The sequence below is a fragment of the Ornithodoros turicata genome, chromosome 1 (assembly GCF_037126465.1).
Source record: "Ornithodoros turicata isolate Travis chromosome 1, ASM3712646v1, whole genome shotgun sequence".
In the NCBI taxonomy this organism is placed as follows: Eukaryota; Metazoa; Arthropoda; class Arachnida; order Ixodida; family Argasidae; genus Ornithodoros; species Ornithodoros turicata.
The window spans coordinates 222,571,463-222,585,563 of record NC_088201.1 but is presented as its reverse complement, the minus strand read 5'-3'; the positions used below and the strand labels follow the sequence as shown (position 1 = coordinate 222,585,563).

Here is a 14,101-nt window from a genome sequence, read left to right as displayed (position 1 = left end):
GTCGTTCCACGGCTTGTCAAAGTTTTCGCAGGAAACGGACGGCTAGACGTCAGAACATCGCTCTGTTGTATAGACACTTTATGTATAGACGCTTATTCTCAACATCTCCTTAAGTTGCTTCATTACATTGACATCTCCATCGCTATGTCGGCAGATATGGAAATCTCGCACACTTTTCTTTGGGAGAAAAACATGACTAGGAAATCTGGCGGGACGAGTTTTCCACGTACTTTGCGCACGCAACGATACGTAGCTGACGGGAGCTCTATCTGGTTTCGGACACTCTGGGATGCAGCTGTACGTATTACCAGCAAGCTCCGATCCAACAAGGAAGAAAGACCTGTCTAAACCAACCGGACCATTAAAGGGTATTTTGAATACGTTTGTCTTCACCGGTATATTCAATGAAACTATCACAAACGGCTACGCTTACGTAAGGGACTCCTGCGCTGAAGAATGCCTTACATGTAGCCCGGAACATGTGCTTCCGAAGTCCGTTCTCCGGAGGCGAACATTTGCAGGACAGAAGATAGTCATTATCTGCTTGAGGAAATTGACCTGCGAACATCCCAATGTGAAAACGTCCATCCTCGCACGGCTACATAAAAATTAAGTTACAGAAACATAAGCTACAGTAAAATAAAGTTTTACACCGGGGTTCCCGAATGGGATCCTGACAAACACTACGGCGAGTACGTGGATACAAGGGCCATGACATTTTTGGACAAGTACCACACGACTGATGTCCTCGACGATAGTGCTGCCTTCCCAGGTTATTTTGGAACTTTCGCATTTTATGCAAACAAGCGGAAACAGGTGCCGAAACAAATGGTTCAGCTTATCCCTTTTGAGCCTGCAAGTGTGGATATCTCTGCTTTCTTCATTGATAGCATGCACGCTTATAGGTTTCTCTTATCTTCGTAGAAAACGTCCGAACAGAGAGCGTTTATCGCATATGGTTGCTCCCCTCATCCGACCTCTTGTACAGCAAAGTGCGTCGCACACAACGGACCTTTTGAGCTATCACCCTTTGCGGATAATTTTTGGATTTTGGATCATTGTCGTGATGGTCTTATCCACGGTGTTTCGAGGGTTGCTAACGTCTTATCTAAGGAACATGCCACTTGAGAAACGATTCGCTGCGATGACCTGCTCGCATTCGATACGACTAAAAATAATGTCATACATGGGCACGATTGTTCTAATGCAGATGGTTTCATTCGGCCAGGAAGTGACGGTAAGGATACCTATTTAGCAGCAGATGCTAGCATTGAAAATAATGTCAAACTCAAAAAAAGAAAAAAAAACAACTGCAAATTGGCCACATAAAATATCGCGAAGACTTATCACAAGTAATGTTTGGGCTACTGACCAGGGTTACTTCACCGTTCTTCTACAGCACCAGGAAAATCGTGGCTCAGGGTGTAGAGTCCGGATTATACGCAAGAGCAAGGAACTTGGAAGAGTTCCGAGTAACAGGTCAATTGGGGAACGACGACTTCTCAAAGACCTTAGAAGAAGAGGCCTTGACCATGAGTGATCTGCGGCCACACTTTGTGCTATGGGCGACGGGCATGCTGATGTCCACCGTTGCCTTTTTCGCCGAAGTAATCGTACATCATTACGGTGGCATTATAAGACGTACCATGAAACTGACCAGGAAGCGCATAGGGGGAATGATACGCTCGATACGTGGGAGGTGTACCCACCTTACTGAGCATGCATTGTCAACTCAGCTTCCTACCTTAGAGTGCGCAACGTATTCCGCTGCAATGCTTTATTCTGTACATTTGTGTGCGCACTTTATTGATATAATGAGAGCAGATTTTAATGAGCTCGTTCCTTGGTGTGCTTGCAATCAAGCTGACAAGTACGTTCGTTGTCGAATATTCGAAAATTGTGCTGAAAATATAATCGCGAGTGTTTCGGACACTCCCGCACCTGCTGTCCATTTGCAGTTAATTTGTTATTTCACGCCGAAATGCTCAGAAGACGTGTGTAGCATTGCCTGGCGTAATTAGGAAAAAGGCAGGCAACACTGAGAGAGAGGACAAAGCCGTCATGGCGAGAGGGCAGCATCAAAGTATGATGTGAACAGTTTATTCGTTACATTCATTGTGTATTTTCGTTCTCAGTAATAAGCACTAAAAACCGCAAAGCTGGGCACTACATTTTTGGCACGAGGATTTCGTGTATACTGCATCTGGAAAAGCACCAGAAGGGAAAACTGTGCAGCCGTATGTGTCATCCAATGCCATATTTGACCCACATGGAGAACCAGCTTCGACAGCTCAAAGGTGGTTGAAATTACTAAGTTTCGAGAACTTTATTGTAGCGACCAAAGCAATAGATAAAGCACAACAGAAAGCAATCTTACTGCACTCAAGTGGAGAGGGAGCCCTGATCTACTACCCAAGCAGCGCGCCAATATTGGTGCAGTATTGGACCCATGTGGGCTGCCACGAGCACCAATATTGGTCGAGCATGAGCTGCCAATATGGGACCAATATGCAGAGTGCAACCAGGCTCCATACTGGACAAATATGGGCTGCCTATACTGCCATGCCCATTTTGCCTATACAGCGCCAGTATTTCCGTGATAACGCCGACGATGAGTCCGCGTACTAATAAAGCATTATCCGGTATAATGTCCATCACGGAAATTACTTCTCTCTTCTTTTTCGTTTTTTTATCTCTGCAGATCTTATTATTGAGTCACGTTGTATAGCGTTAGGCAGCGTTCACACGGGGCAACTTTTTCCAGCATCTATCAGCAACTTTGGAGTTGCTGTTAGCCGGCAACCTCCAGCAACTCGAGTTGCTCCGAGTTGCTGCGAAACGCTCGCCGACCGAAAACCTCCAAGAAGATTCTGAAGTTGCTCGTGCACCAGCCAATCCTGAGACGAGCAGGGGCACGTGACTTGTGGCGTCACATTTCAAATTTTCCGCGGCTTTTGGCTCCTCCTTCTCCGGAACGCTTAACGTTTCCTAGCCGTCGAAACCGGAACCAGTGTCTTGCATGGCCGTTTGCAGCAGATATGGTATGTTTTGCGTAAGATTCGTGACTATTTTACGAATTGACAGGATTCATCTGCAGGCCCCGCACTTCGAGTGGACGCCTGAGCGTCTGATAGCTCTCGTCAGGTTCTTCAGTGAGCGGGAGAACCTGTACGATCTGAATAATATGCAGCACAAAAACCGCACGTTGCGGCAACGGCAGCTAGGAGAAATTGCAAAGGAATTGGGCTGCAATGGTACGTGGATGCATAACAAAGCGTCCCATGCATGCTGCTGTAGTTCTCTAGCTTCTCACTGCCCTCGTTCATTCTTACTAAACTTCCGTAGGAAAAAATGTACGTTGCATGAAATCCCCTTTTTTGAAGCACTGGATATGCATGTTTAGTGGATCCATTACTAACCTTATGAAGATGAACACGTTGCTGTAGTAATATGTCATTTATTCATTTGTTAACATAGCACAACAACCACTTAATAACACGCATTCCTACTACTTCCATTAACATGTGAGAAAGATGAACACAGTACATTGTGCATGCAATATTTCTTTGTAGCCAAGGCTGCACTCGCAAAGTTCAAGAACCTGAGGACATATTTCTTCAAGGAGCACGCAAAAGCTAAAGAAAGAAAATCAGGATCTCGGACAAATGAGGTCTATGTCCCAAAATGGGACCTTTACAGTGAGATGTTGTTGTTAGCTGGTTGCTACAAACCAAGAAAGGGAGTTTCATCTCTGGACATCACTGGCCTCAGTGGGACCCTGACAGAGGATGCCGACAGTGAGGCAATATGGGAGCCCCCTGCAGAAAACCCATGTCAGGCGTCGTGCACTGAGGCTGTTTCTCCGAGCCATGACACAAGTGAAAGTATAAGTGAAATTCTATTAGATGAGGTAAATTGTCATATAACACATTATTTTAGAGAAGCAAGCAAGCAACCAAATAGCTTACAGTATGTACTAATGCAGCCATATCCTGAGCCAATGGAACCACCTCCAAAAAAGAAAAAGCTGCCGAGCTCTAGTGCAGGATCAAAAAAACAGACAGCTCCCACACCACAAGAAATGCTCAACAAAGCTATATCTGTATTGAACGAGCCCGATGATGTCCGTGCCTCTGACTACTACTTCGGCATGCAGGTTGCGTCAGAGCTCCGCACCTTGGATCGCTTACGAAAAGACATTCTAAAGCTACAAATACTAGAGCTCATACTTCAAACAAAACGCAATGTGTCAATCTCAAGGTGCGTATTCCCAGTGTGCACTCTCTAAGCGTGGCTTTCTCTGCATGGATAAGTGTTCACACATATGGCTGTTGTTTGGGTCAGAAAATAATTGCAACTTATTGACTTTTCATTTGGACAATGTTACCCAATCGTTGCAAAAAAAAAAAAAAAAAAAAAAAATGCTGCTTCCCGCGTTAGCATCACAACACTTGTGTACAAGATTTGTAACACTTTGAGCCTCACTCAAGAATAAAAAAACAGAAAACTGCAAATACAAAAATTTGCAGTGAACAGTTTTTAGTTCCTACTATAGGTGCCTGCACACAGCATTGTTCTATTTTTGTTCGCTTGCAGGCTACAACAGGGTTTCACGGAAGTTGACAAGACGTGAAATGAGCACCACAGTTTACGCCTTTTGTGCAATCACTTTCTCTAGTCACAAATAAACTAATGTTTGCTAAAGTTGTGTTTGCTCAATGGTAGTGGCAATGGTGTACACATGTGGCTGCATACACATTTAAACAAGAGGAAAATGTGAGGTAGAAAATAGTACACAGAAAGTTGCTCCCCATGCAGAACCACTCTTGTCATTTACACAGTTCCAACACATTTTGGAGGATACTGAAGAATCTTCTGAGGGTACTCTTTAAGGGCCATGATGAACTACCCAATACACAGGGACCAAAGGAGACGGTGCACATGAGTCCTGATTGGTGATGATGGAATGTCCAGGAAGGGCAAGAATGATGAGGCATTGCGCCAGGTCATTCAGAAGAACTGCCGGGTGTGTGTGGCCCGGGACACAGCAGTAATGGTACTGTAAAAGACGAGATGTTCCCATATTACACCGCTCTTGAGCCAACCTTTCAAAGGCATGATATTCAACAGGCTTGTGTCAGACAACGGGACAATGGTGCAAATTACACAAGGGCAAGTAAAAAAGTAAACCTCACGTTTAGTGTGCATCTAGGTATTTGTCCTGCCAGGGCAGGGCACCACGCTCGCTCACAAAGTACTCCCTGAAGCGGTCGCTCATCGTTCGAGCCTCATCTCATGACCTGGCACCATACCCCTCGTGGTCCTCGAGTCCTCCTGTTGCTTGCGACGTGAGCTGCTGGTTTCCCTTGTGGCTTACAAAGTTGTGTAGAGCACAACATGCAAGGACACTCCGTGTCACGTTTTCAGGCAAGCCATTGATCTCCGTCAGCAGGACACGGAACCGCGAGCTCATTATGCCGAAAAATGCTTCAACTACATGCCGGGCTCGCGAATGCCTGAGAAAAAGGTGTTGTTCTGCACGTGATGTTTATGCACTTCTTAATCGTTCCAATTAATCTTGTAATTTCCCAATTCATCATCATTAATTTATCTGTTGTTTCAGAATGTAAGGTACAAAATGACCTTTTAAAACACCCAAAGTAGTACACCTCTCATCTAATTCCTTGGCTGAAAAATGCCATGCCCTCTTAGAGTTCGTCCATGCCTCAACTAGGCATGACTCATGCAGAACTAACCTGTAGTTGTAAGCGCGGTTTGCCTTCTGCTACAGATCTTTCTGAGCATAAGGCCTCAGCAAGTACGTCGTCAGGGGAAATGCAGCATCTGCGATGACAGCAAACCCTGCTGGAACTGTCTGACCTGTAAATCAAATAATATCTACAAAGCATTTCATTTTTGGGTGATATTTTGAATGGGCACGTTGAGAGAGAACAATTACCAGGAAGTGGGACAGGCTGAGGGATGTTGCAATCCCCGCTGTCAAGCCTCCGGAACAACTCCGTTGCACGAAAGGTGATGGACTCGTTGCACCTCCCATTCACTCCGGCGTCCACGAAGATGGCCTGTTATTGAAGAAAACATAATGCTGCTTGCTTCTTTTAGGATCTATTTCTACTATACCTTCTTATCTGCGTCCACAAGTGCCATCAGCACAATACTGTGGTGACCCTTATAATTAAAGAACGAAGAGCCAGCCTTTGGAGGACACCGAATTCTGACATGCTTGCCGTCTAGAGCACCGAGACAATGGGGGAAGTGCCAACGGGCAAAAAACTTGTCGGCAACCTCTTCCCACTGAACACTGGTAGCCGGCAGCCTCATGTACCTGGGAATAACATTTTACATTTATCACACTGAACTTACTAAATACTGAAATCCATACTCTAGTTCAGTAGGATGCCCTTACTCACCGGGGAATCAGGTAGTCGCACAATGCTCCACAGACTTTCTTCACCTTGTTGTTGATTGTGCTGGTACCAACGCAGTACTGATAGCGAATAGAGTGGAACGACTCTCCTGTTAACACGGGAATACGTCAGAACCGGAACAAATTAAGGCAATCATCCATAAACACAGATTACCTGTGGCTAAGAAACGGAGCGTGATGGTCAGCTGCTCCTCTACCGTTAAAGCTGGTCGCATCAAAGTGTCCTCACACTCCACAGCCTCACGGATGCCGGAGATAAGCTCTTCAGAATCAGTCGAGCTGATCCGCAGGTAGCCCCTGAAGTCGCTCAGCCGAAGGAAAGGAAGTAGGCTGTTTTGCGCGCCAACTTGTGAATGGGCCTTCGATATCGCCTTCACCCACGGTCTCTTCCTTTTTGGCGACCTTTCACTGCCTTCACCCAAAAGCTCATGTAGCAGTGCGACAACCAAAGCAGCAGCTTTGCGCTTTCGCGGCGATGGGTTCATAGTTACTCAATCCCAAACGAAACAAAACACTATATGTACACTGAACAAAGGAAACGCGGTATATACACTAAACAAAATAAACTACGCTGAAAAACACTCAGTTAACGATTATGCACACTTATTACAAAAATAACAAACTAAATAGGTAATATGATACAATATAAGACACGCAAAAACTTCAGGGAAACTGGTTCAAGAACGAGAACCGAGAGCGAGAATCGACACGCAGTTAGCAGACGAAAGAGCCAAAACTGGAGGTCTGATCATGCTGATGGCGATGTGGTATGCTTTCGTTCATCCCATACTACGCATACTGCCCTTTCAATAAATTGTATTTATTGAAAGGCTGTATAAGCACAGATTGGGAATATGTTTTTAAACTAAACAATATCAGAGTTTTACAAAAGTATTCATTTTTTTTTTTTTTTTGTGCGGATGATGTTCTCTCGGCAAAATGTGGTTGCCGGTGGGCGGAGCTATCGAGTTGCTGCGTGTGAACACGGAGAGGCGAAAGTCTTGAGGTTGCTCTGGGTTGCTCGTACGACGTCGGTTCGAGTAGCTGGAAAAAGTTGCCCCTTGTGAACGCCGGCTTACAAAAACAACACTGTGTGGCGGCCCGTGGACAACGACGAAGACGTGCTTCTACTGGCGCACGCCACTGTGCCTGCCAGTCAGTCCTACCGGCACCGTCCCAGCTTGAGGTTACGCACATTTGCCCGCTGGGACATTCCATCACCGCCGGTCAAAGCTAGTGTGAAAGAAGGCCATCGTCCTCTACATTTGTTGGTCCGAACAAAGAACACCGCGTTGGGCATAATTCGGCCCTTCGCCACTCCAAATTTTCCATCGAGGGAACTGCCAATGCCAAACGTCCCTCAGAAGCCTTCATCGGGATCGCAATAGTGTATGAACCAAAAATATCACACCGGCTCCTCGAGCAGAAAGCAGCGAAACACTTTCGTGACGGCGACAAACATACGCCTCAGCAACTCACACTGCCTGCAGTAATTTGAAAGCACCTAGCGTTACAAATGAGACATCCCTTCTTAACAAACATTGTGTTTTTTGCTTGACATCCCACAATTCCGTTGTTTCAGAAAACTTATTTCAGAGGCACCAGCGACATGTTGTACCGAATGAAACGTGTGATTTCGCACGAACGACCACGCCGTCAGTCGGTTCGACCGGTTGTCATCGCGAAGGAAGATGGCGTCTGTATGCAGCAAGTGGAAAGTTGAGTTGTTGAGTTGCAGGGCATTTTAAAGTGGGATTGCCACATATGTTGACTGTTTAGAACAATGTGTAGCATCCGCGTGAAGTTGTTCTATGCAACGACGCATTGAGTCTCTGTTCTTCGACTCTACCCTAGCTCTCTCTATCACTCGGTGCTGGAATTCGAGGGCTTTTCAAAATCTTGCCATGGAGCAGTATTGCAAGCAATGCTGCCCCGATACCGTACGCTACCAATACACTGTCCACCAAAGCAGACCGCGTTTACAGGAGAGCAGGCGGACTTCTGCCCCGTCCTCACGTAAGTACGCGAATTTGAAGGGAGACCCGAATAATTGTGTGTTGTGTTTAAAATGTGTCGTTCCATGCGCGGCCTCACATTGTATTATCTGGACAACGTATGGCTTCTTCCATGTGAAGATCAGTATCAGGTGGAGGTTGTTCGTGAGGCTGCATCATGTGCAGGAACCTAAAGATGGAAACGTAATCGATCCTCCGGAACGTTTTTGTTCATTTGTTTGTGTAAATGTGTAAGTTTCTGTGTTCAGTCTCTTCACGAGATAAATACATATGAAGAAGCTTTTCTGAAGTAACCTCAACGGCGCGAGTCCCATCAACATTACGTTGAGCTGATACTGCCTTCACAGATTGGACAATTTTGTGCGTTTCCGGCACGTCCGCTGCCTACCAAGCGTTATGCAAGGTTGGTGCAAGGACAGGTCATTGTCAGTGACGCATCGAAGCGTTTGAGTACGGGCGCGTCTTTAGTATCAGTGCTTCAGTCAGATTATTTCTCAGGAAGAATTCTATGCTACTTTTAAAATAAACTTAAGTAGCGCGTCTGTGCAGCCTCCTGCTCCGGGAGACGACAGCCGTATTAATGAAATAAGCTAATGGCTTTCTTCCCAGTAAACCACTAATATCCAGAACATGCACCAAATTGTCTCAAATGTCGTGCATGTCACACAAGTCCTGCAGATGTTTACTGGATATCCAAAAATATACATTCCATTCGTCCGTCATACAATACTCCCTGGATATGCTATAGACATATCCCACTCAAAAAGAAAAAAAAAAAAGGTGTGACAAACAACAAGGCTGTCGTATATTACGACCTTGTCGTCTGTTGTAGACGTTTGTCGTCCTGTCGTCTGGTGTGCTTTGTTGTGTCGTACGTATCCTCTGGCAGTCCTTCCAGGGATTTTATCCAAGAATAAAGTTTCGGATATCAGCCATTTTGATTTGTTCACTCGGAGGATTCACTCGGAGGAACACCTTGTGCGTATGTAAACAGGACCAAGACATACAGACATACACATGACAAGTACTGACTTGTAACTGAGGCTTTTTCAACACTGCTCGCCATTAATACTTTCTCAGATGTCAGCATTCATCTTGAATGCCAGTGGCAACAGGTGATGAAAGAAGGTATGATCAGGCTCCGATTTGTAAAAGTGCCTAGTTTTTCAGACAATACCGCACAAGCTGCTGTATGCAGTGTTCGGCAGTAGGCTAATCGGTACGCAGTAGGTAAATTAGGTAATCGGTTATCAAGAAGTTATACTGGGGCTCTAATAAATGATTTCTTAAATAACGGTTTTCAGCTTGAATATTTTTCATGTGCTGCCCGCCTCTGGAATTGTACTGGGGAATAGGAAATTCTAAGGTAAAAAGCTTGTTGTACTTGACTTTCAGTCATTGCAACCTTCATATTTCTCTTAAAGTATTTGCGTGTATACTGCAACGACCTCGTTCCTTTATAATTCGTTGTTTCTCGTCTAAGTACGTATATGTATATGTCAGAGTGAACGCTCATCACATTTCACTACCCACGCCACCTTGTTTTGGAATTTATGGTCAATCTTAACTGCGTACAAATAATGTCATTCTCCAGTACTTCTCACAACATCATGTAGGCCGCATAGAACACGTAAACGATATTAGCATAACTTTTAAAAGGCAATTGAACCAGCTTGCATGATGTCGCACATGCGTCCACATATGTCCCAAAATGATGTTCCCGGGATCTCCAGTGAATCTACACATGACTAAGAAGTGCTCGTCACAAGAACGTCTTCCGGATGGCAATGGGCTCTGTGGCAAAGTCCGTGGGACGTCCCATCGTCCAAAACTGGATATCCTCTAGACATTTTCTGGATATATATGGCATGCTGGGATGGAATGTCGCGAGTGCTCAGTCAATAAACAATGCAGCAGTGAGCGACAATCTCGTGCACAAAGCACACCGGGGCGCAAAACGCCGGAAGTTATTTTCACTTTTGTCTGTACCACTGCACATACGCTTCGTAGGCTAACCTTTCCCCGAGACTTAACTGCCGAGATGTGACATATCTCGACCATTCAACTGAAACCAAAACGGCATGTTCTATTGGATGTTATCGAGCTCGTACAAAAGGCACAATATGCGACGTATTGTTCGCAATAAGCGGAGTAGGTGACATTGACTGATGAGGAAAAAAAAAGTACGACTCCATCAAGCAAAGTATGAAATTTAGTTAGCCTAATGTAAGCTGTGCGCTATATTGCATGTCAGCGACGCATATGATGTTCTTGTAAAGCAAGAATACGCTCGTACTCACAGTCGACAGTTTCGCCATGCCACCAAATTACATTATCGTACGCTCGCTGCATTTTGGCTTCATAGCCCTATTCATCAGTTGATTGCTTACATCACTGTGAATGTTGAAGTACCTTATCGACCCTACAGAATGTTCCTCTGTAGTCAGTTATCGCCCACGAACTTGTGGCTGAGTCTCGAGACGCCCGGCGCTTTCTGGCTGATTAAAATTGACCGGCCACAGCGTATTCAACAATGCGAAAAAGATACCGCTACAGGAGAACCAAGCACGAACGCAGACAACCGGACTGAGGGGTTAACAGAGTTACCGCGCAGTGGACTTGACGAGTGAAATCGCGGCTGGGCCATGTATCTCATGCTTGTTGTGATGGTGTATCTATTCCACATAACATCATGCCCAAAGACGTTTCGTTCTACTGAAGACATACTGACATCTGACGTCATTTCCCAGCTTGTGCGGGTTTTTTCAGCACACAGGCCAATGGACATTAGAACATCGGTAGGGTGTATTGACACTTATTCGCACCATCTTGTCAAATTCCTTCATAACGTTGACGTTCCCATCGCTGTTTGGACAGATATCAACATCTTTAATGCTTCTTCGTGGAGGAACTGGGAGCTTGCGGTCCTGAAGGGACGAGCTTTCCACATAATTTGCACTTACAACGATTTGTTCATGCCCGGGGCTTTCGACAGTTTCCGACACTATTCATTGGGCATGTACATTCTACCAGAAGACGCTGATGCGACGAGGGCGAAAGGTCTATTTAAAGCAGGAACACAGTGGACCGACATTTTGGATGAATTTTCGTACACTGGCGTCTTCAACGTGAGTATTTCAAACGGCAACCTTTGCCTAAAGGACTACTTTGCTGAAGAATGCCTCACGTGTGACGCTCAATTTACTCTTCGGAAGCACCTCGTGAGAAACCGAAAATTTGGAAGGCAGAACATAATTATTGTCTGCATAAAAAAAAAAAAACCTGCAAACAACCCAACGTACAAATTTCTAACCCAATCACTGAGACATAAGAATGCGACAATCATTATGATTGAGATAGAAGACTCCGACGGTGGTATTTTCGAACTCTGGCAAGCATCTTGGAAGATTATACGCAAGGGTGACGGTATTTCAGGAGATGGCTACGATGATGCCAATACCCTGATAATGAAGATCATTGTTGCAGGGCACTTTGAATCGCCAGGTTATTCGTTTTACGCTAAGCACCCGGAACACTTGCCGAAGGAAATGGTTCTGTTGATCCCATTCAGCTGGCAAGTGTGGGCGTTTCTTCTCTGTTCATTTATCGCTTGTGTGTTTGTAGGCTTCTCTTATCTTCGCATCAAGCGTCCTAACGGAGCACACTTAATTGGAGTCGCTGTCCCGCTTATCAAATCTCTTCTAGGACAAAGCGTGGCGGACGCAACAGCGTTTGTCAACTGTCAACCGTTGCGAATAATTCTGGGGATTTGGATCCTTGTTGCAATGGTCTTATCTATTGCGTTTCAAGGGCTGCTAACGTCGTACATGAGAGACATGCCGTTGGAAAAAGGAATCGAATAGTTTGATTATGATTTTCTTGTCGAGCACGGATACAGAGCCTGCGTATTGGAAAAGCATTACGTGTGCCCTTCGCGTGAGAGCACCGACAGCACGGGTGTATTCAAAAGTTCGTGTGAATGCTTCAACGCGGATGACTCTATAAAACGAAAAAATGACGGAAAGGACAGCTACATAACAGCGGATTATTATTTTGAAAATAGTGTTGAGCTGCACAATGAACTCCTACAAATGGGCTACAGAAAAGTTGACGAACTCCTAAGAACTGTCATGACCGGCGCGATGACAGGAATTACTTCACCCTACTTCCACAGCACGCGCAGAATTGTGACTCAGGGTGTAGAGTCCGGTTTATATGTAAGGGCACGGAACTTGGAAGTGTTCAGAGTTCAAAAGGACAACGACAAACTGCCACAGGGATCCGGACCGGAAGCGCTGACAATGACGGAACTGCGGCCACCATTCCTGCTCTGGGCAGTGGGCATGCTGATATCCGCTGCCGTCCTATTCGCTGAAATAGCATTTCAGCGTAACAGTGACGCTATAAGGCGTGCAATCAGGCTTGCCAGAAGACGCATGGTGCGAGGGAAGCGCTTGGTACTTCGATGATTTCCTCCTCTTGCGTATTAAGCATCATTAGTGGGTCATATCGCACTCGATGGGTTTCCTGTATACCAAGCCCTGCACCCAATGCCTGACATTTTGCTTGAACGCGTAGTTCGATGTGTAATTCGCTGTGTTGCCATAAACCCCCTCTTATGGACATTGTGACTATGGATATTAGTCAAACGTGTTTGTGTAGCCAGCAACCGGGCTGAGAGATGTGCGTATTATTCAACGTCGCATTAAAAATATCGCCAAGGCAACTGTGACCTTGCGTGTTTCCCTGGTGCATGCTATCAATTTGAAGAACACAAATATCTACTGTAGAAAAGTTGCGTGTTGACTGTTATGTTAGCATCGTACAGGTTGGGATAGTAGGCTTGTTAGTTCAGGCATGATTAAACTTCGTTATGGACACGCGTGTTTCAACAAAGATCAATCGAGGAAAGCTGGAAATCTTCCTGGGCACTCGCTAGAAGGGAAATAACCGTTCAGTAATGTTCGGTCAATTGACACGGGCAATTCGAAGAGAACGCGTTACTCCTTGCTTACGTCTTCACCGAAGGTCGATGGGATGTTTCTTCTTTGCATCTAGTTGTAAACTATGCCGCAACGCTATCAAGTGATCGTGTTACTCAGGTTCCTCTTGTTCTTTCGTAGTTTTTCTTTTAAATACATTTGTTGGTAATTAAGCTACGCTAGCTAATTAAGCTAAGTTAATTACGCTAGTTCTAAAGCAACACTAACCCCGTAGTTCCGTGAACGCCTCTAATTACAACACAGTACGGAGTCTTAGTGCACCGTCCGCTCTCGGTTTTTCGTAGGTAAGGGACAGAGTCGGTGGTTCTGCAATAATACAAAAATATTTAGAGCTTCGCGCAATGCACAGAACCGCCACGCTGTTCCTTACGCACGAACAGTGGATAGCGTACAATGCACTAGAACTCACCAATATCTGCTATGTTGGCTTGACACCTACACGAATGGATGTGAAAGAGAGAGAGAGAGAGAGAGACCAGGTTACTCATAACGTGGGACATCCCGGATAGCTAATTTTCAATATATCTCTCCGCGGTCTGTTGACCCTCGACTTTTGTAGGGTAATCATTGATGCCTGTCAAAAGTTATTTACAAAGACACCCAGGTACAAACGGAAGTGCAAAGGAATATGCAGT

At 45.3% G+C, this 14,101-nt stretch overlaps 1 protein-coding gene across 1 annotated transcript; it reads right to left on the bottom strand.

Moving 5' to 3' along the window:
* Positions 1-5,785: 5,785 nt before the first annotated feature.
* On the bottom strand, positions 5,786-6,933 carry LOC135395078 (uncharacterized). The gene is made up of 5 exons (XM_064626285.1): positions 6,603-6,933; positions 6,432-6,537; positions 6,142-6,346; positions 5,960-6,083; positions 5,786-5,880 (listed from the first exon to the last, which is right to left on the bottom strand). Exons 1-5 carry the CDS (start codon positions 6,931-6,933, stop codon positions 5,786-5,788), a joined length of 861 nt encoding a protein of 286 aa, XP_064482355.1.
* Between the last annotated feature and the right edge of the window lie 7,168 nt (positions 6,934-14,101).

What these genes read in the sequence shown, in the direction of transcription:
- LOC135395078 (XM_064626285.1), bottom strand. Translation starts at nt 6,933, where the DNA reads ATGAACCCATCGCCGCGAAAGCGCAAAGCTGCTGCTTTGGTTGTCGCA. An exon ending in TTGTGGACGCAGATAAGAAG is followed by an intron (nt 6,084 to 6,141) that starts GTATAGTAGAAA and finishes CTTCAATAACAG; the next exon opens with GCCATCTTCGTGGACGCCGG. An exon ending in TCAGCCTGTCCCACTTCCTG is followed by an intron (nt 5,881 to 5,959) that starts GTAATTGTTCTC and finishes TTTGATTTACAG; the next exon opens with GTCAGACAGTTCCAGCAGGG.